At 35.4% G+C, this 24,397-nt stretch overlaps 1 protein-coding gene across 1 annotated transcript in view; it reads left to right on the top strand.

Annotated features, from left to right (window-relative positions):
• LOC109094733 (activating signal cointegrator 1 complex subunit 3-like) overlaps positions 1-24,397 on the top strand; it is a 154,284-nt gene that overhangs the window by 97,025 nt on the left and 32,862 nt on the right. The window contains exon 10 of the mRNA XM_042740349.1: positions 19,564-19,722. Within this exon, the coding sequence (XP_042596283.1) occupies positions 19,564-19,638 (75 nt within the window). The 3' untranslated portion in view covers positions 19,639-19,722. The remainder of the gene's footprint in view (positions 1-19,563; positions 19,723-24,397) is intronic.

The raw sequence follows: 24,397 nt of genomic DNA, 5'->3' as shown, positions 1-24,397 counted from the left end.
CTGTTCAGAGACCCCAGAACAATCAACCCCAACGTTTATATGAAGCCTAACATCACCCTACATATTTATACCTAGCTATACATGTAACACTACCCTGTCATCCTCCAGTACACACATCCATACAATGAGATCTCTCCACCACACACATACTTACCCCAACATCACCCCCTCCTACTGCTGCTCTTAGAGAGCTTGTCATTTTCTGCTGCTTGGATCATGGCACTTTGTCTGTCTTCTTATTTTCTTGTTGCTATAGTAACCACTGTACAGTAAAATGCCTAATACATAGAACACACAGCTGTTCAAATAACCTTATTGAAGACTAAATTTGTGCTGTCAGAGATGGTGCTGACATTTAAATAAGAGGGTATAGGTTATAAGATGGAAAAGACAGAGATGCCGGCCCAGATAATTAGATTATATAGCAATCAAAGTGGCATGAGCATGGCTAATATAAGACAAAGGAATAACTTTGATCATAAGTATAATTAATTATTTAGAAAGTAAAAAGAATGTTGTAATGGTAACCAACGTGATATATTTTTCTTCTGATTCTTTACAAATGAATTGCCCAAAGTACTTGCATATAAGAGGATTCAAGTCTTGGCCCTCCCAGACTGTTGTGGGAGTAATGTAATATGCAAATTGAAGCTAATCAGGGAGGTGAAGGATGTTTATTCTACAAGCCTGGAGATGTGAATAGATCCTCACCAGAAATGAGAATGTCACAGAGGAAATTACCTGTTGATGCATTAAAGTTCTGTCACAAAACAACAAATAGGACACTAAAATGTTGGTTCTATATTGCTGATTAACAATGAGTTTTTTAGTTTGTCGCAGAGGAGAGCAGGGGAAAGATGTACTGAGAGTATTTGGGTCCAGTAGAGTATTTTTAATGAGATATTGTACAAATCAGGTGACAAGATCACAAAAGAGCAGTGTGTATTCTTTGCTCAATGCAATAAAAATAAAAAATAAAAATAAGAAATCACACCACAGCACATGGTAAGGCTGAAAAACGGTCCTGCCACAACAGTTCTTGTCATATGAGTGAGTACATACGCTGAGCATTACTGAATGAATGTTTTGCTGATGGAGAAAAAGAGAGCACATCGGATAATTTACAATCCAGTCTGTCAATGTGAGGCATAATTTGTATTTGTAGTGCAACCTCTTGTTGAGATGCTTATGTAAACAGAGTATTGTTTTGATAGCACCACACTGTTTACACTTCTCAGGAAAATTAAACCACAAATGGTTTGAATTGTTTTTGCATATTAAAGCGAGGTTGAAAAAAGTATTAAAAAAAAAAAAAAAAATGATGCACTTCAGCATTAAGTTAGTTTTTGCAGATTTTAAAAGAGAGATGCAGTACTCATTTCTCATCGAGGTTCACACAGAACACTGTGTGTAAAGTGAACTAGGATCTGTTTGCGTTGGCCGTTGACACATTGAACAGTATTTTCCTTGAAAATGCACGTGAAAGAATGCCTCTTAACATATGGCATATGTCTGGCACATTGTGTTTTAGAACAGTTTGTAAAAGAAAATGATTTTAATGTCTGCTCCGGAGAATCTGTGGCAGTTTTCATTGCTGCAGGAGTAGAGAACTGTACTCCTGAGCCTGAAAACTGAAGTATATTCATGCGATTCATTTTTTATTTATTTATTATTATTATTATTATTATTTTTGTTAAATAAATATAGAAAATATAGTACTCAGATACTGCTACTACTAAGTAGCAGTGTTAGAAATGGACAGGGGTTTGTGGCAAAAATGCCTCCAAGATGAACAAAAATACCCCAAAATTCAAGATAAAGGTTAAAAAAAAGTATCAGATTGTTTTTAACACATTGTTTTTTGAGGCTTTGAGCATTATAACCAAACTGTTGAGCGTATGAATGCAATAGCCAATCAGAAACATTTTGATTAGTTTGCGCTGAAACACCTGAGTTTTGTTAAGTGTTTGCTCCCACTGACTGAATTCTTTATGCTCGCAGATTCTCTCAACTTAAACAACAAAATCCTCATCTTTCTCTTGAAAATATCCCATATGGGCATGTTGACTGGCCAATCAAGCACAGAAATATCATGGTCAGCAAACCACTTGGAAGTGGTTTTGGCACTGTGGGGAGGTGCTAAAGTCCTGCTGGAAAAGGAAATCAGCATCTCCATAAAGCTTGTCAGCAGTTGGAAGCATAAAGTCCTCCAAAATCTCCTGGTGGATGGCTGCATTGACTTTAGACTTGATAAAACACAATGGACCAACACCAGCAGACGTCACGGCACACCAAATCATCACTGACTTTGGAAACTTCACACTGGACTTCAAGCAGCTTGGATTCTGTGCCTCTCCACTTTTCCTCAATAATCCAAAGCTTGATTTCCAAATGAAATGCACAATTTACTTTTATCTGGAAAGAGGACTTTTTGACCACTGAGCAACAGTCCAGGTATTTTCTCTGTAGCCCAGGTAAGATGCTTCTGATGTTGTTTCTGTTTCAGAAGTGGCTTGGTAGCCCTTTTCCTGAAGACGTCTGAGCGTGGTGACTCTTGATGCACTGACTCCAGCTTCAGTCCACTCCTTGTGAAGCTCTCCTAAGTGTTTGAATCAGATTTGCTTGATAGTATTCTCAAGCTTGCGGCCATCCTTGTTGCTTGTGCACCTTTTCCTACCCAATTTCTTCCTTCAAGTCAACTTTGCATTTAATATGCTTTGATACAGCACTCTGTAAACAGCCACCCCTTTCAGTAATGACCTTCTGTGACTTGTCCTCTTTGTGGAGGCTGTCAATGATTGCCTTCTGGACCACTGCCAAGTCAGCAGTCTTCCCTATTATTGTGGTTTCAAAGAACAACTGAACCCAGAATTTATACTGTAGGGATGGTCATTTAATGAAACTCAAATGTAAAAATTCTAATATTTTGAGATACCGGATTTTAGACTTTAATGAGCTATAAGCTCTAATCATAAAAATTAAAAATATAAAATTTAAAAGATTAACCTTTTGGAATGTTTTACTTTACATGTAATGAATCTAGAATATATTAAATTTCACTTTTTGAAATGTTCACATTTTTTTAGTTGCACCTGTATAATTAATGTTAATTATAAAAATTGCTCTTACAAATATATATATATATATATATATATATATATATATATATATATATATATATATATATATATATATATATATATTGCCCCTTCATGGAAAAGTTAATGTCAAGTAGTGGAATTATGCACAAAATCTGTTTTTAGGAATTACTTGGTTTAGAAAAAAAAAAAAAAAAAACCCGGATAAAGGTTATGGGAAGTAGGGAGAAAGGGCGCAATGGAAACCAGGACCAAATAACAGGTTAGATGGCACATATCTTGGGGGTTACCGATTTACCAGTTCACTTCCAACAAACAGTGCCTTGTATGATGCTATACTGGCACCCTCCCCAGAACATCATAAGCTTGAACTGAATTTAAAACAGCAAAATTGAATTCATATTTGTATCTGTTTGTGCTTTTGCAAAAGGTAGGCACACCCCAGTAGTAGCCACAGAGCGACTCTGCAGGTTGATATATCTCTGGTGAGCTTGCAGTATAAACCGTTCCGTTGATTATCTCTCCAATTCACAGAACAAAATCAGTGCTCCCATTATAGTTTTGTCACAGCACACCACTCATTTATAGTATAGCTGTTGTATAAACTGTTTACTATGGCACTAAAGAACTTCTGGCTGAAAGCTTGACGAGCACTTTATCCAGACATGAGGAGACATGCTTTTGGGGTGCATGCACACACACCAAGACACCATCAACACTCACACATAGGAATAACTTTGTCAAAATTAAACACATGCCTAAATACAATTCACACACAATCACTAGTTGCATTTACATTGGACCCTAATAATCCATTTGTAATTGGACCATTAGCCCAGTCCGAATAAAAGTCATATGCATCAATTGGAAAGAATTATCCAAATCCAATTGAATTTTTTCTTATCTGTTGAAGAGGACATGTAAATACTGGATTGGATTGAAAACCGAAACTGGAGAGTTGCGTGCATGTCCAGTGATGTAGAACTGTTGCAAAATGATGCATGATGCTGTTGTTGTTGATTCATAAGTGTCATAAATGACTCCTGTGTCATTCTAAATCAGCTCTACTCGTCGTCTGTGAAATGAAGCAGGACAAATGCGGTCCCACAAGTCTTTTGGCTTCGGACCCTTACCACAGATGCCATGTTTTTGGCGCAGGGAGCAGCCTAATGGTTAGAGAGTTTGACTCCTAACCCTAAGTTTGTGGGTTCGAGTCTCGGGCCGGCAATACCACGACTTGAGCAAGGCACTGAACCCCCAACTGCTCCCTGGGCGCCGCAGCATAAATGGCTGCCCATCGCTCCGGGTGTGTGTTCACAGTGTGTGTGTGTTCACAGTGCGTGTGTGATCACTGCTGTGTGTGTGCACTTTGGATGGGTTAAATGCAGAGCACGAATTCGTATGGGTCACCATACTTGGCTGTATGTCACTTCAATTTCACTTTAATTTTTACTGCTTTATAAAAGGTTGTTGTGTCCTAATTTGGACCTGAAATTGTTTTTTTGTTATATTGTTGTATTTAAGTATTACTGGTGTCATATTTCTATGAGAGAGGGGTTGTTTGTAAGGGAGTAGGACAGATACTGACTGAAGCATGTTTATTGTCAACACTAATTCAGTATATGATCAATAAAGTTCTTTCTCTGCCTGAGAAAAGGATGTTTAAATGTATCATTTTGTGTTTTTTTTTTTTATTATTATTTTTCTTACATTTTTTTTTACATGTGTTCAGTTTTGATGTCTTTTCTTTCATGACACTTTTGAGGACTCTGCTCAAGTAGCTGATGTTGCAGAAACACTGCCCAGGTGTGACTATTACCTGAAGACTATACAGAAAGATGACATTCATTTTTCATACTTTGAGTGCCTACTCAAATTTGTATGTCTGTATTTTTTATTTATATTTAATGTTTTCCTTTGGAATTCTGTCCTCCTGAGATCCATGTCACTGTATATTCTTTAAGCAGTATGATCATAGCTTTGATCTTTAAAAAGTATTTTCCACCTTGTTCTCCTTTCATCTCCCACTCAGACGGCCAGTCACTATGCATTGAACTCTAGGACAAGAACCACACTGAGGCAGTCTGGCAAAGAGTTGTGTTCTCGCTTGCTTTAGGCACATTTAGGTATATGTGGTCATTTGAGTCTTTATGCTGTTCCAAGAAATTAATTTCCTACTGATGAAAAGAGTTATCAAAAAGGTCTGTCCAGAGCAGTGGACAAAATGGTTTTACGTCCATTATTTCCTTTTCGAAAAAAAAAAAAAAGAAAAAAAGGATTATGTCAGATCTCGACCATGGGGTCTTGAACAAGGTGTTGGAACATTCGTTATTCCAAATGATCAAGCAGAAGCAGATGTTATCTCAAGTCCACCCAGGAGACTGGTTTTTGAATGTAGATCTAAAAGATGATTTTTTTTTTTTTTTTTTTTTAACCAGATCATTCCTCGTCACAGGCATTTTATTTTTAGATCCACCTTTGGGGACAAAACCAACCAATTTCATGTTTTTCTTAATGGAGTGTCTTTGGCACACAACGCATGGATTTGTGGCTTTTATGGCTTCTTAAATCTGAGAGTGAACAGGGAAAGAAGCTCACTCACTCCTTGTCAGGGGACTTCTTTTCTCAGCTTGATTTGCATTTAATGGAGATGAAAGCATGTCTGTCAACAGTCCATGCCCGCTCCATTCAGAATTATATATGTGAGTTCATACAGGCTTTCCATATGCTTTTAAGCTTGATGTCATCAGCAACTGGGTTCATCTCTCTGGGTATGTTTAATGATTGTCTAACTCCCACATGACTACTGTCATTCTGCACTGATATTCTGGACATTAGTTTTGTGTTAGCACAACTCACTTGGGTCTGCCCCCGAAAAGTGGTAATGACAGATTCTTTGTCTTGCAGCTGGAGCAATGTTTAGAAGTTAAAGGGGTCATATGATGCAATTTAAATTTTTCCTTTCTCTTTGGAGTGTTACAAGCTCTTGGTGCATAAAGAAGATCTGTAAAGTTGCAAAGACTTGTCCACGCCCTCCTAAAACGCCTCATTTTAACATGCCCCCACATGTCTACATCACTGTGTGGGAAGATTTCCACAACGCCACCCAAATGTTCACGCAAGGAAAGAAGTATTGTTATGGCTGCTGCCGCCATGTTGTGGAGATGCTGTGTGTTTTGTTGTAAAAGCGAAACTACTTTGTTTGGCCTTCCAAAAGAGGACAATATCCGCTTTGTCATGCCTAGAGCTGATCTGTGCTGGTCGCTGAGGAAATACTTTAACTTCACGCTGTGGATCACCAGAACGTCTTTCACCGTGGACGAAGCAGAGTCCTGCTCGGGGTCGCCACATGTGGTTACCCAAGCCCGCCATCCGCGCCGTTTTCAAGTCCGCCGGCCGTTCCTCACTCAAGCCCGCAGTGTGTGATGCTGTGTGACACATTTTATGTAGGACTGTTTCCTGAACCTGCAGAGTAGCCTACAAATGGGTTCTGTGCACAGAGGATGTTCTATAAAGTGAGGCAGTTCTGATTTTGCAAGGACAGTCTGGCGCTTCTGACTTACAGCCTGTAAGGACATTTTTTATATTTAAAAAATTTGCCACTGATGATTCAAATGCGAGTTTTAAGCAGTGCAGAGTAGCGCTTGTTGTTTGTCATTTCTCCGATCACAAATGCAGACATGGTTTTATGTTTACGCAGCGCGATACAGAACACAACATGTAAAAACTAAGTATAAGTCATTATAATCAGTAATTATGTCCCCACTGGATGCTACAAATGCATCGTTTGTAATGGGTTTTATTGTTTTTTCTCTCGTCATGCCAGAAGACGGGATCACAGTATGTTAAGGGGCGTAACATTTCCGTCACACACTTGAGGTATTCATCACAGTATACTGGATAGCTGGCCAATCAGCGTACATCTCGCTTTTCAGAATGATGAGCTTTGTAAAAATCTACACGTTTCAGAAAGTCGGGGCATAGAGGAACAATAATGTACATTATGTGGAAAATAATGTGTTTTTTGAACCTTAAACCACATAAACATATTGCATTACACCAAATACACAACATAATGTTCTTTTTAGTAACATCATATGACCCCTTTAATCATCTGATGCTGATGGATCACAGTTGTGCATTCCTTTTAATTCACTTGCTACAAAAAGTTCTGTGCAATGTTGGGAACAAACTCTTGGTTCTGTTGTGTTGGCCAAACAGGACAGGGTTTTCGGTAGGGCTGAATGATTCTGGAAAATAATCTAATTGCATTTTTTTTTATACCAATATTGCGATTGCAATTTAATATGCAATTAAATTTTAAAGCTCTTTATGTTCTATTATTCAGCAAAGACAATCTATAACTTATTGTATAGTATGACCAACACAATATTAGATATATTAAACATAAATGCTCTTTTCTGTAGCCCAGGCTAATGTTACGATGAAATTATGTGATGAATTGATATTAATGACATCACAGTAGCATATTAACTGATTTGTTGAACTTCCAACTTTGTAAGCATGTAATAATTATGACAACATAAAGCACTGACAAATAAGCCTGGTGTAAACATTAATATACGAATCACAAAAACTAAAGTAGATTGCAGAAATATAAAAACAAATCTTGCTTTACCACACTACTATAGGTAATTCAAAGTCACTGTAATAAACATATGTAAACATGTGGACTGCACTTTTTAAACGCTGTCTGTTAACTTTAGACCAGTGGTTCTCAAACTTTTTTGGTCGCGCCAAATAATTTCACTAAAAATGTATTTAAAAAACCTACAGGGAAAAAACACCTGCATCACTTGCAACATTGAAAAATAGCATAGAGCGAATAACGTTTATTTTTACTATTCTCTCTGTTATTCATTTATTTATTGTGGGTTTCATGCTGTCCGCTAATGCGTAGGACACACACAGGCTTTCCTCCTCACCAACAACATTAAACACCGTGTCTTCACCGGACGTGAGCAGCGGCAAAATACAGTAGAACCCAGTGACGCTGTCTACACTGGATATGGAATTGGTGGAGACGCCATGGGGTGGAGAGTGACGTCACTGGCCCGTTTTGTATTTGTTATTTTTGAGGATGGGAAATAGATACAATGTAAATTTGAACAGCACAAACCGGCACAAATCGAGCACAAACGAATGACCAGTTTTGTGCGATTTAGACAAACTGGGGTGGAGAGCGACGTCACGGCCTCCGAAAATATTTTGGTTATATCTACGGAAGGAAAATAGATACAGTGTTTGATTTAATGGCACAAATTGGCACAAATCGAGCACAAACAAACTGCGCTGGTTTGGAGCGATTTGGGCAACATGGGGTGGAGAGTGACGTCACATGGTCAAAAAAAGAATGTTTAATATCTCAAACACCAAACCAGCACAAACGTTCGTTTTTGCAGCACAAATCAGCACAAACGTAGCACAAACGAATGCCATAGTTTGGGTGATTATTTCTTTTTATGGGGTGCCAACATCACGGAGGTGGGTCCACCAGTATTCCAGGGGGTAAAATACACGTTTTATGGAGGGGTTCCCCAAAACGCGGACTTGGCAACACTATAGCGTACCAACTTGATGCTTCCTCTGAAGACTGCTTAGATGCGTTCAACTTGGAGCAGGGCTGATTAGACCCATCGGTGTGTGTCATCAAAGTACTGTGAGAGCTATAAGAGAGCGGATGTCTCCTTATGCTTTCTCTCACTGTACTTTGATGTCATACACTGATCGATCTCCAAGTCCAGTCGAACACACCTCTTTACTCTCTCGTGTCTCTTGCAGCCTCTGCAATTGAAAAATCGTGTTTTTTTTTTTTTTGTTTTGTTTTTTTTTCATATTGTGATATTATCGCAAATGCAATTAATTGTTCAGCCCTAGTTTTCGGTCATTGACCGACAAACTGTGGGAAATCCTGATCAAGAAATCTGCTATCCCAAGGCAGAGGGATGTTGGGCATCAGATGTTGAAACTGTAGGTGGGGCATATTGTCGAGTAATGGAGACAAGCTTGCATACTCCACTAGGAGGCTTTATACCTTCAAATAGTGTATGTTTGCAGACTGGTGTGCTTTGGGCCGGTTTTGTGCAGGATGCTTTAAGGATAAATATGGTACAAAGGTGTACCTTTTGATAAGGTACCACACTAGTGACATCTTTTGTACCCTTTCTTGAAAGCATGCAGTAAAAAGTTACCACAGTCTTGAAATTTACTATGCTGCTTGCATTTGTTCTAAATAGCAAACGCTAACATGTAAGTTCATAAGTAAATATGCTCCTGTGAATATGAATTATTTTAACTAGTGTTTTTCTTGCATTCTTCAACAACAATTGTCAGGTCCATTGCCATTGGCAAGATCAGGTTGTGCTACTAGCAAAAATGCACTTTCATACGTTCATCTCCAAACTGGTAAAAAAGATGATGAAGAAGAAATTGGTTACAGCTGTGGAATAAAAACAAATGGGGTTCATTATCTAGAAAGAAAGAAAAAAATGTTGTAGTAACTTTAAAGGGATAGTTCACCTAAAAAAAAAAAAAAAAGGCTGAACATTTTCCTACCCTCAGGCCACACAAGATGTAGATGAGTTTATTTCTTCATCAAAACAGCTTTGGAGAAATTTAGCGTTACATTGCTTGGATCATCCACAGTGAATTCCATTGATATTCCTCAAGAAATTTGTACAAACATAAATTCAAATTAAGTTGCACTGTTAATTTTTGTGGCTTAGTTTAAAATGAACATGCATGGCAAATGTAACAATCATAAGTGTTTAACAGTCCAGTGTGGATTGTGAACAAACACTCCAGCCCTCATCTGTGAAGTGTTTTGTTTTGAAATTGGAAAAAAAAAGGGCTTCAATCAACTATGCATCTCAATACAAATGTCTTGATTCAATACAGGGTGATACACCACAACATCTTAATTTAATCATGATTTAAACTGCATATGAAAGAATGAAAGAGTAAGAAAGAGAGACCCTGTGTCCTAGCATTAGAGAGAGACTGAATGTCCCGTGAGCAGAGTAGAAGAGAATACCGGCAGTTTAGGAGAGATACCGGTGTCCTGACATTTTATCCTACCCGTCAGATTTTCCTACCAGTGTTTACTGCGTATGCGCACAGCAATATTGTGTCCTTTTTCTCATGCTAAACAACAATATTTCATGTATCTGCATCACTGTAAGGGTAGGTTTAGGGTTGGGATAGGGATAGACTTTAATAAAAACCCAATCTAATAGGTAGAAAAAATATATTTATTGCTGGTTTCCTGTAAATGTATCCCTTCTAGCTTCAACCGCGAATATAACACATAATTACTGTATTTGCATTACTCTAAGGGTAGGTTTAGGGTTATGGTATGTGTAGATGTTAATAAACCATAATTTTATCGACAGCATTTTTCGTTGTCGAATTGTACTACCCACTGTTTAAATGGGAGGTAGGAAAATCTGACAGCGTAGGACAAATGGACAGAACACCGTACTGTATGTGATAATCATTCCTGTACTGTGAACAGCCTTACGCAGAATTGCATACCAGCTCACTTCAAGCCCTGCTGTAATGTTTCACAGTAACAGTACTCATTTAATGAAGCTGGAATCGTACACATTTCCAGGACAAATAATTAGTCAATGTTATATGTCTTATAATGCCGTTTTTTTTTTTTTAATTACCAGCAATTTATTTCATTATTTGATCTCCATTTTACAAATGCCTTTTTTTTAAATGTACTATATATTTTATAGAGCCTATTAAGTCTTAAAAGATTAAAAAAATAAATATAATTAAAAAAAAGATTCCTCATTGCACAACCCCTTTAAAGCAGCGATTTTGTTACTTTGAGGTGTATTATGCAAAAAATAATAATAATAATAATAATAATAAAAAAATAACAATTGTGGGTAATATGTTTTTGTGTGTAACAGTATGATCAGCCATTTAATTCAGAAAAAAAAAAAAATAAATATATATATATATATATATATATATATATATATATATATATATATATATATATATATATATACAGTACAGGTCAAAAGTTTGGAAACATTACTATTTTTAATGTTTTTGAAAGAAGTTTCTTCTGCTCATCAAGCCTGCATTTATTTGATCAAAAATACAGAAAAAAATTTAATATTGTGAGCGTACTACAATTTAAAATAATTGTTTTTAAATTTATTATACTTTAAATTATCATTTATTTCTGTGATGCAAAGCTGAATTTTTAGGATCGTTATCACATGATCCTTGAGAAATCATTCTAATATGATGATTCATTATCAAAGTTGGAAACAGTTCTGCTGCTTAATATTTTTTTCAGAACATGTGATACTTTTTAGGATACTTTGATGAATAAGAAGTAAAAAAAAAAAAAAAAAAGAAAAAGAAACTATGTTTTAAAATATAAATATTTTGTAATAACAATATACACTACTGGTCAGTAATTTGGGGTCAGTATTTTTTTTTTTCTTTCTTTTTTTTTAATAAAATCAATACTTTAATTCAGCAAGGATGTGTTAAATTGATAAAAAGTGATAGTAAAGAAAATTTAAATTATTCGAGTTTTTATTTATTTATTTATTTTGAATAAATGCAGTTCTTTTTAACCTTTTATTCATCAAATATATTAGACAGCAGAACTGTTTCCAACACTCATAATAAATCAGAATATTAGAATGATTTCTAAATGATCATGTGATAGACTGGATGTTACATGTGACACTGAAGGCTGGAGTAATGATGCTGAAAATTCAGCTTTGCATCACAGGAATAAATAATTTTTTTTAAAGTATATTCAAATAGAAAACTATTATTTTAAGTTGTAATAATATTTCACAATATTACTGTTTTTTTTCTGTATTTTTGATCAAATAAATGCAGGCTTGATGAGCAGAAGAGACTTCTTTCAAAAACATTAAAAATAGTAATGTTTCCAAACTTTTGACCTGTACTGTGTATATATATATATATATATATATATCCTTAATATTTCAGAGGAAATATCTCCTGTTTACATTTGGATGATTTCTTATTATTTGTTGAATTGTGGATTATTGTCTCTCAATTTATCATTAAGCTGATTACATGTGAATTTACATTGAATATATAAATATTATATATTTATAACCTTTTTTTTCCGGGAGTAATTTTCAGAAATTTCATTAAACTAATAAGCATCAAATGCCAATTCTGGCCAGGTTAAAATGGGCAGAGCTGACATTTGGAAGAAGAACAGTGGAGCAGTTGTGCCTCTCATACCGGTAAAGTTGATGCTCACTGTCTGCCATGACTAAGTCATATGCTGTTATTGCATGCCTAGAAGCCATCACAACCAGCAAAACAACCCTCCACTTTCCCCTCTACCACCCACTCCAAGTGATGACAGTTGCCATGGAAACTGTGGGAGGAGGGCAAGTGTTTTAGCGGCAGCAGAAATGGTGTGTTTGTGTGCACAGGTCTAGAGCAGGTGAATATTTGCTGCTTAGCATAACGACAGACCGGCAGCCTGCTCACAACACAGGCATTTTCACAGGCGGATTGGTAATTAAGACACGAGGCCTGTCGTCGAGCTAGACCTGGTAACGAGGAGCTGTCTACCCGCCTGCACAGATTCACTGTAAACATTCTTCCCACAATCCCCAATAAAGCCACATACCCTCTCCCATATGCATGCTTTTTCAGAGATATTGGGCTGCATATTGAAACCACACTTGTGTATTCCAAGGTTATTATAGCTTTGCTTTTTCTTTCTTGGGTTTAGCTTTATTTTATTTCATATGAACTTCTTTATTTTGTTTTTGTATAATTCAAATAACTGTAACTGTAGATAGATCGATAGATAGATAGAAAAAAATAGAGGAATCAACATTTGATATTACAAAAAAAATTGAAATGAAAAATAAAAATCTAAATTAAGACCAAAAACAAAAATTATGTAAAACCTTATGTAAATAAAAAAATAAATATATATATAGAGTAGACATGAGATATGGCTGTATATTGGCACGGCTGTTATTCAGCCGTAGATTTTTAAATAATTATTTCCTGTTTGGCACCTGATATATATTAAATCTGATATATATTTGACTCTGACAATACCCATACATATTAAAGCCATTATTGGGCCCTATTTAAACGATCTAAGCACATGGTCTAAAGCCCAAGACACACTGCATGATTTTCGGCTGTCCCAGATGAAAGATATGAAAGGTAATTTCTGTGATCTTGGCTCCTAATCGGTGGTCTTGTGTCATACAGTGAGAGAGGTTCAAAGACAGCCGTTGTCACAGTCTTGTGAGCAAAGACGGCCTACGATAATTTTCTGGCAGTGTCAGAAATTCAGCACAATCATCCCTCAGTGTGTTTGCAGTTACGACCCACGTTTACTGACCAACCAGTAAAAATGCGACATGAAATCAACGCGACATGTTGCTAAAATATAAAACTGCTAAAATCGTGCAGTGTGTAGAAGGCTTAAAGTGCTTGGTGCAGGTGCACTTAGGGTGTGTCCAAATCCACTTTTGCTAGTTTAACGATGGGAAAAACGGTCTGCATGCCCGGCACATGGTCTAAAGAGGTTGTCCCTATTTCTCTTAATGAGTAATGGGTGTGTTTTGGGCAAAACGTGCAATAAACCAATCAGAGTCTCATCTCCCATTCCCTTTAAGAGCCAGTTGCGGTCATGCCATGGCGGATTTGCTATTTACACAGCGGAATTTGCAAGAGCAAAGACTGAACGCATCTCCAGAGAGGAAACAGAGCTGCTCGTGTGCGAGCCTAATTCTTATACATGCAATGACTATCCATTATGACATGAAGGCATTTTTATATTTATGTAGCCTACGTAATTATAATCTTTTACATTGCAATCCTTTAATTTTTAATATTTGGCATGTTTGTGTGCTGCTGACATTCCCTGTGTGTGTAATAAGCTGAGTGTACGCACGCTGTGGACCCGCCTATACTAACGCACTCTTTAAATAAAAAAAAAAATCTACTGAGCCATTGACTTTAGACCATGTTTCTCCATTGATGATAATACAAAATGTTTGTTTGTTTGTTTGTTTGTTTGTTTTTTTAGCAGCAAATCAGCATATTAGAATGATTTCTGAAGGGTCATGTGACACTGATGACTGGAGTAAATGATGCTGAAAATTCATCTTTGCATCACAGGAATAAATTACACTTTAAAATATTTTACAATGGGCAAAACTATTATTTTAAATTATAATGAATGGCATTTTACAAGATTATTTATTTTTTTGTTGTAGTTTTTTTTTTTTTTTGGGGGGGCGTATTTTTGAACACATAAATGCAGCTTTGGTGAGCATAAGAAACTTAATAAAAAAAAAAAAAGAAACACAAGTACAGTGTTTCCAAACTTTTGACAAGTACTGTATTTCAGTTGACAGAAATATTTTTGAACCAATACCAGAAGTGTCATTTTAGTTTTAGTGTACAATAAAAAGCCTGCTTTGTACTATATGCGTTTGTTTAATCTCCATGCCAAAAGAGCTGATAGTAGAGCGATACCATCATAGGAGATTGACATTATCATACACTAGGGGTTTGGTATGCTGCAGAAAACAAAGTCGGTATATATGAAGTAAAATAAGTAGGTTTTTTGTACCCTCCTGGCTTTGTATTATAATTAAAGTGAGCACTTTAGCTCTGCTACCTGTTTGCCAGCGCTTCCATTTAGATTAGCGGCGGTCTAATTAACGGCAGACGTGCATTTTCCGTTCCAAAGCCAGTCTCTAATGGCTGGGCAGATTGATTTAAATGCAAACGAGAGAGGATTTAATGAACTGCTTTTACTGAAAGTGTTTAATAGGAATTTCAACACTCACAGACAGGTTGGTAAACAGCTCTCAGACCATTAATTATGCATTGTTGTATATTTCTTCTCTAAAATGTTGGTTAATGGTGTCAAAATAATCATATTTTGTGTCTTGAATGATTACACTCTTGAAGATGGCTGACATCAATGGAAAATCTTTTTGTGGATTTGTATAATTTAGTTGTCACCAAACTGCAACTGGCTCATCATGTGGGCGGCACATGTATGGGTAGTCATTAAACTTTTTATGTGTTTGGCTAATTAATTTAAAGTCTCACGTAAGCACGAGAGAGCTAGATGAACAGTCTACAGGCTCATTTTTCCCTATAATGAATGGTTTCCCAACTCTCAGATTACATACACGACTAGACAGTGACACCAGCATCTCCTTCAGAATTGTTACCCAAATGCCTCTACATGTCCTAACATCCCACTACAGTTGCAGAATATGATCGTCATTCCTATTTGGAGTATGATGAATACGGATGTTAATACTGTACATAGTAAGCTTACTGAACCCAGTTCTATAACCAAAGTAACTACTAACTACCTGATCTTTTATGACCAAAGCATCTGGTTAATATATGTTGTAGGAACTACGCAGTTTGACAACTACTATATGTGATGACCTTCATACATGTAAAATATTATTATATGTACTGTTTGTAATATGATGTAGAAAATAGTAGGGGTGTAAATGTTTAAAGTGTTTCATCATAATATGATCTGATATAGATTCTCTTAGCCAGCATTGCTGTATTTGCAGATAATAGTGAGATAACAGTAATTGCAGTTAACGGTTAACTTTTTAGACACACTTTAGTCATTTTATGACCGGTTATTGTGTCTGTTTTTGGTCAGGAGTAATAGTTCCAAAAGAAGCCAAGGCAGGATCAACCATTGTGTATTCTGAGCAATGCACAGACTGACAACCTGCCTATAATGCTGTGAACAAAGACTACTAGAGTGATATAAACAGGGAAATGTTCTAATGTTGTTTCTTAATGTCTAATATAAAGTTGAACAAATGCTCTGAACCAAACTGAATAAAAGCAGCAAGATTCTTCCTAAACCATTACAGTTAAAATGCAAAATCTTAAATTTGAACTGTTGTTTTGTCAGCACACAAGAGAAACCTGATTTTATTCCTACCTCACTAAAAGACAGTATCCTCTTTCTATAAAGAAGTGCAAATGCCCTCCTGCTTTCCTAACTCAAAGTGTCCCCCAAGGTTCGGTTCTTGGTCCTCTCCTTGTTTATAATCTGTAAGCATGTTTGTGTCATTAGTTGTCATGATCTCAGTTAGCACTGCTCGCTACAAAGATACACTACTTAGATACATTAACATCCTTCAGTTTTGTTCTCTAACATCTTGTACGCATTCTGTAAATATTCAGCAAAACTGTAATTATAACAATGCAGAATAAACAGAAATTGAGATTTAGCACTTACAAGAAATATTGACATTTGAATCTATAGCAACAGAACTCTCTCCAAACCCTCCAAAACAATCCTGAATCTGAGCATCAGATTTGACTTGTATCTCTATTTTGCAGCCCACATCAGATCCATCAAAGATGCAGAAAAAGCATCTCCACCAAATCACACATATCTGCCCCAAAGCTCAAAACATTGTTTTATCCAAAAGATGCAGAATTGCACCTTGCTCTGTTTGACTGTCTGCATCCCTGAGTTTATGCTCATTCATCATTCCTCATTCCAGACTGCGTTCTGTTTGATTTCTGTCAAACTATGCTCTATGTTTGGTAATCTCTGTAATGGAATCCAAACTCCAAAAGATGATTTTACAAAATAATTTCCACTCCTGGTTGCCTCTTTCTTTTGTCTGTCTCTCTCTCTTATTTTTTCCCCCTTTCTCTTGGCTGTCTTGTTTACTAATTTGTAACTTGATGGTTGATTGACCGTACATTGATTGCAGCAACTTTACTCATTTATACAGACATTACTGAATCTGCCCTGTGTCCTGCTGTATGTTCATTGCAATTTGGAAGTTATATTATTTAGTAAATGCAGCTGTCAATCCCAAACAGTTTCAGAGCAAACATGCCTCCTTTTTATGTAAATTAATCTTGATGTAGATTGCACCAATGAAGTTCAATTCATTTTGATCACTAAACACTAGTCTTTATTCATCTTTGTAGCTGTTTTTCATTCAAATAAGGGAATAGAGCATTATAACTAGGCATATGCACAGCCCTATGGTGTATTTGAGTGTGCTTTCTGTATTTTTAAATCACTTTATGATTCAGATGTTTGGTTCCCAGTGATGGAGTGATGCTAAGCAGTCATGGTAAAGTATCTTTGATTGTGGTAGTCTGCTGCATCCTCAACAACTTATTGCTCACCAACCCGTATGATTGTCAGGATCATGGACCTGATTTGTTGTGTTTTGCCCGTCTTTGTTCCTGGTTTTTCCTTAAATGGTCTTTTTGCTGTCCTCGTTTAGTTTAATTATGATTCCCGGCACCTCAGTGTTTGTTAATTTTTTCCTGTATTTTAGTCCTAGCCTTTGACTTGTTCATAAAATCCCACTCATGATTTTGATGAGTTGACTGAATTGGATGCATTATTATATATGGAAACATTGAGACAGCAGAGGGGAGCAGTAAGTGTAATATGGTATTGCATCTTTTCCTTCCAAATTGGGTAAAATGTTTGAAACAGCATTATATTCTTTGATCAAAATATGACTGTGTAGAGCCATTGTCATGTCATACTTGAGGGCTCCCATTAGGTGAAGCTGATAAAATGCTATGGTGTTTAACTGGCAGAATTAGATGTTCTAGTTTGAAGGTATTTTTTGGCTTCCTCCCAGCAGTATATAAACTCCATATGTAGCAAAACTTGTTTTTGTGCTTCTTACTCCAGGTTTTTGTGTATTGACCATTAGAGAGTTTTCCAAATGGCAGCCCTGGTGAACAGTTTGACTGGAGACATATGCTTCATTCACATGGTTGTAGAATACAGTTAAATTTTGTTTTATAGTGCTAAATATGGCCACATTACTTATTAATTTTACATATTTGTTCTTAGTGACCCTAAGTCAACGGAAACACAGCAGAGGATTTCTGTCACTTCATATTCTGTGATAGACATTTCACACACATTGTTTGCATTATGCTTGGATTTTTAATATGGGGTTTGAGTAGTTCATAGAGAAGAAATGAGCTACATGTCATCCAGAGTTTTTAGATACATGTATTCAATGCCTATCCTTTCAGTTTTATGGCCTGAGGCTCTGGTATGCTAAAACAAACCTCGCCAAAAGCTCGCCTCAGTGATAAGTTTGTCCATTTTTCCTTTTTGAAGCAGTGCAAGTACGGCAGAAACAGAATGGGGCACTCATCTACTGTGAAATCTTATCAGGGCTCATTTTGCCACATGTATCAAAGGCTCTTTTATATGCAGCTAATTCACATTCACCTTAATGTGACCAACTTATTGTTTTTGTTCATTTAAACTACCCTTTGCATTTATATATATTTAATTTTGAACTGGATAGGAACCAGTATGACTAACAAAAAATGTACATGGCATGTGATGGGAAATTACAAAAGCAGGTAGCTGAGTTCAATTCAAGTGGCAAGAATACTGGAGAGCAAACCAAATAAACTATATATTGGAAAAAGAAAAGGACATCCCGGAGGGAGCTGGAGCTTAGTGATTATTGTACACTTACGTACTTAATGTTTTAGCTTCTTTTGGAGTTTTTCTAGCTATTCATGTGTGGGGTAAAACAATTGAACTTGCCAGATTTTGTCTGAAACATAGTCAGTAGAGATAATATTTCAACATAATTATTCAACAAGCATCCCTTTCAGTTCTTCATATTGAGCAGATTGGGGCAGTTTACGGTCAGTCACCTTTAGAAACGGACCAGTAAGAGTGATAGTCTTTCCTGTTCATTTGTCTGATAATTGTGGAAGCACTGATGCCGAGATATTTCTATACCTTAGCCTCTCATTTACTTTTTAAAATACAAACCACATGTAATTCTCTCGAGAGATACTTGGACAGTTTTTCTTAAGAGTTGGCTGCTCACAGACCTAGTTTCCACCAGTCATCTGTAAAGGTATTGTTAATGCAAAACAAAAAGTCCTCCAGAAAAAAGGAGAAAAAGATACCAGTGTACAAAACACACATACTGTATATTAACATTAGATGAATGTTGGTCATATAGGATGTGTTTGTTTGGTTTGAAAATGGTAGAAATCTCATAGCATGCTGAGTATGCATTAGGACTTGCATGACTTTAAACAGTTGGCTAGTCATCCAGAAAATTAATCACTCATCATGTATACTGTAGAAGAATTGCAACTGAAGTCGTGTGATCATGACTTCTTGACAGACTAGAAAAAATAAAAAAATATGTAGGGCATTCTCTAGTATATATATATATATATATATATATATATATATATATATATATATATATATATATATATATTATATTATATGTTTATATGGACAGTTTATGTATCCTTTATTGTGTTGTAGAAGTTGGTGACGACTTCAGAGAAGTGGGTTGTGGTGACCAGGAAGAGGCAAAGGCCTTAATCATCTAATGACTTTATTGTGTTGTAGAAGTTGGTGACGACTCCAGAGAAGTGGGTTGTGGTGACCAGGAAGAGTGTTGGGGATGTGTCTCAGATCGTCTGACTGCTCAACCTGGATGAAGTTCATCTTCTTCATGAGGACAGAGGGCCTGTTCTCGACAGCCTGGTGGCCTGAACATTGCATCAGGTAATACATTTAGATGGAGCACTTACCATGAGATGATTTGAGGAAAAATTATTCTGTATTAATGTAATAATATTAATTAATCAAAAAAATTGCATCTAATAATTTTGGTGATATACTACTGTACATTATTATTATTGTTTTTTTTTGTATTATTATTCAGGAAGGATTTATTAAATTGATCAAAAGTAACAGTAGTTGTGCATTGTTACAAAAAAGTGTTCAAAATAAATTATACATATTCATCAGTGAGGCCAAAACAAATGTATCAGTTTCCACAAAAAGTATTAAGTAGCAAGTTTTTTTCTTTTTTTTTTTTTTTTTTTTTTTTGTTTTTTTTTTTTTCAGCAGTGATAATAATAAATGATAATAAAAATAAAAAATAAAAAAAATAGTAGCAAATCAGCATATTGGAATGATTTCTGAAGGATCATGTGACACTGAGAGTGGATTAATGGCTGCTGAAAATTCAGCTTTGCATCAAAGAAATAAATAAAATGTAATTAAAATATAAAAGAATAATATTTTACAGTATTACTGTTTTAACTAAATTTTCTTTCAAATAAATGCAGCCTTGTTAAGCATGAGGCTTTCAAAAATATCTTAAAAATCTTACCGACCCTAAACTTTTGAGTAATATTGTATATTCATAATATTTTTAGCTATAGCCTAAAGTTGAACTTCTGAAAGTGTTGTAGATTTTTTTCTTTTTTTTTTTTTTAAGCTGAATTTTGATTTGTAACTGTCCAAGGGCGATCCATTTCATTTTCCCACTTTAAAGGTTGTGCAAGTCACTCACGATAATGACAATATGGACATTCAAAAGAAGAATATTTTTGCATTTTTTCCAAGTGAAACTTTAATATTGATTCAGTGCTACTGCCGTTTGACTGAGAGGAAAGCCTGCAATTAAAACAAGTCGAACAGTTTCTAATTTTTATGTTAGACTTTGTCTTAGGTAGCTTATTATAGTAGCTAAGCTATAAACAGTGAATGTTGTTCTTTTTCTTTTCGGTATTGTACTGTTAATTGATATCCCCTAATTAGCATGAAAATTAATTCTACATGTCTCTGGTGAATGAAATGTGTAAATTTCACCCTCTTCCTATTTTAATATCTCAATATTGTTATTACAGAAGCATAAAGATAATTTTAGACTTTATTATCTCCGGACGTGTGTATATTGTGTATGCCCAAAGGGCAAATAAAAATATATGGTCTGAATGAAGCAACATTATGTCCTATCTGCCCTCCGACCTAAAATGAGTTTGACAAACCTGTGTTAAAAGCTCATGGTGTGCAGAAAGAAACTAATAATACGGTAAGATAATAGTAGTATTATCTTTTCTGCTAGTGATTTAGTATTAAATACCTGATAGATACAGGTAGCCTGTAGTTTGTTGGTTCACTCATTTGTGGTTCCTAGGTAATTTCCTCCTCCAGTGGATGCATGTGTGTGTGATTGATAGGTCCCTGCTGATGATGATTGACGGCCGCCCTTACTAGAATCACTCTGGCCATTTGGGATATTAGTGTGATTATGCAAATCCTGACAGCTGGAGAGACGACAGCCCACATTATGGGGTGTACCATATCCGTGTTCCGTTCTGACGAGCCGCTGTCAGGTGTCAATCACACGCAGGAATTTACGGAATAAGCTCAAGTAAAGCTCACGTTTACTGTGTGACAAACTACGCAGCTAAATTACCATGGCAATTTTGCCCTTCAAGACACTTTCATAGGGCAAAGTGTCAGAAAATACAGCTTTTTCATTTACAACACACATTTCTTAGTTAGGCGAGTTTTATTTTGAGTCCTGGAGCTGAGAGAAGCTTTCAGTAGGACTGAGTGGCGAGTAAGTGAAAGGAAATGACTTCAAATGAGACTGCTGTTTACTGTGTCCACGGTCTATTCGTTTGAAGTGCTAACTGATACCGCTTCAGCGAGGCTGTGTGTGCTCTTCTTAAAGCCGAACGGAGCTTATTATCATTCGCGATCATACCGTGCGTTAGATTTTCAATGTCAGATTTAGATTCTTTGGCTATGCGGAATGCAATCTTTGCACTTCATTTCAATTTTAAAAGCTAAAAGATAACAAGCTGTAACTTTGGCGTGTGTCATGGTGACACATCGGGCAGCAGTTAGCTGTAGTGAATTAGAATATTCAGTCCTTTTGGCGCCCACATTTTTGCTGCATTAAAGACGTTCTGCTTTCAGGTGCTTCTGTACAAATTTATCCCAATTTATTTATATATATATATATATATATACTATATATATATATATATATATATATATATATATATATATATATATATATATATATATATATATGTATAATGTTATATATGTATATGTATATGTATATATAAATATATATATATATTTTCTTGGTTACAAACTAGATGTTTATCACTTACAACCCCTAATTCTGATGTGTTAGTCGCTACGGAGAAATGTCTATGGCTGATAATCTGAACAAGGGTAAAAACTTTACTCAGTTGTTATATATTCATATATATTATATATATATATTATATATATATATATATATATATATATATATATATATATCTATATATATATATATATATATATATATATATTAAGGGTGTAAGAATTTACTAATTTTCTTGATGCATCAATTATAAATCCTGCCAGTGCATTTGTGTTGATCTTAAAGCACTTTTTTTTTTCTTTTCTTTTTTTTATTATTTGATTTGGTCAATAATTGAGTTAAAAAAGGTTTTTTTTTTTTTTTTTTTTTTAATTGGTTTTTGATAATTAACATCCTATATTTTAAAGCATTTAAACAGTAAATTAGTTATGGTTCCCATGGTTAATCTGGAAAAAATTGGGATTTTTTAAATTGTATATATTTTCATGATGCGAAAAACCATAAAAATGGAATCCCGTCATAAAAACAGAATTTACTGTATAATGTGGAATGTTATGGAATTTGTCAAAGTTTGGATGTGTTAATCAAAAGTAGGTTATTACACTTAAATCAAATTGTGATATGGACCAGTATCTGTAAATCTTAAACTGCAAAAAGGCTATTTAAATATGAATTCTATATGTTCTATGCATCTCTGTATGAATGAATGGCTCAGACACATGGTTTTGTTTACTACACTCATACTTAAGGGTGCGAGACGTTCGCAGTGTTCTCAGCGTCTGCTGTCTCACTGAATAAGGACATACAGACATGTATGTCACTCTATAAGCATTTTACCATTTCAGTTGACAGAAACTTATATCATTTCAACCCGTCAAAATAAAAGTTTGGTTTAACTTGAAGACATTGTGCTAGAAATATATTAGCCTAGTATTTTTCAGGAGAATGTTCTACTATTAAAATTATTACTTTATTTTTTAAGGAATAATCACAAAACATTTCTTCCATGTTTTAATTCCATGCACAGTGCGGCGCCAGGCACGTCTCAAGTATTTTTTGCTAGTTTCAGTCCGACGCAGTTATCATTTTCACGTCCTGTGCCACATTGTTTAAATAGCAAATGCATTTGCACCCATTTGTGCACCTATGTGCGTACTGGCCTGAAAATGAGGTGTGCTCAGGCGCATTGTCGGCATATTGCTCTTTGGAGGCAAGTGAAATAGACTGCGCCATTGACCAACTAAAACTTGGGTCGGGTTTCCCGATAACGATTGATCTTAGTGCTTAAGAGCGTTTTCTACGAGTCATTTTACAATCGTTCGTTATTGTTTCACGTGCGTTTCACAAAAAATGCACTTACAATCGCACGTAGCTGTGCTTTAAGTGCTACTTAGGAGTTGCTATCCATTTGTCAAGTGCTGAAATGTCACCTAATAGAATGGCTCGGAATTGTAGTAGCTACTACACGCTCATTTATTGAAATGTAAACCTAATGCTGCATTCTAGACAACTTGGAAATAATAACTATAATACAATATTATTATATTATATTATACTTTACATAATAATATACTTTCTATAAATATAAGTATATACATATAGTATAGTACTACAGTATATAATATAGAGATGTAATTTCCGGGTCCAATACATTGCTGGTAATCGTGCACATCAGCAAGTCATTGACAGAACCCCAACCCCTACCCCTTCAGTTTTTGAAGCATATTTCCTACATTATTTATTTTATTTTATTTATTTATTTATTTATTTATTTATTTATTTATTTATTTATTTATTTCAGTCATTTAATTTAGATGTGTATTTAAATTTTTTCTGCCCTTTTTAATTAATTTATTTATATATTCATTTAAAAAAAAAAAATATTCTTACGATGCACTTAGGGCTTTACATTTACTCCAGAGCACTTGTAGATCTATGATGATTTTCAAGTGCTACTTAAGTTATGATACTTTTGGGAAACAGACCGTAATATTAAGATCAGTCGTACGATCATTTTAATGAACTTCTTAGGCTTACGAAGCTTTTGGGAAATGCAGCCCTGGTCTAAAGTCAGTGGCGCAGTATTTTTTTGTTATTTAAAGAGTGTGTTAGTAATATGCGCTTATAGGCGGGTCCACAAAGCACGTAGACTCTGCTTATTACACACACAGGGACGCACAGCAGCACACAAACATGCCAAATATTACAAATTAAAGGATTACAATGTAAAAGATTATTATTGTATAGACTACATAAAAATAAAAATGCCTACATGTCATA

The sequence above is a fragment of the Cyprinus carpio genome, chromosome B16 (genome assembly GCF_018340385.1).
Source record: "Cyprinus carpio isolate SPL01 chromosome B16, ASM1834038v1, whole genome shotgun sequence".
Taxonomy (NCBI): Eukaryota; Metazoa; Chordata; class Actinopteri; order Cypriniformes; family Cyprinidae; genus Cyprinus; species Cyprinus carpio.
This window is presented reverse-complemented; position numbering and strand designations above follow the sequence as displayed.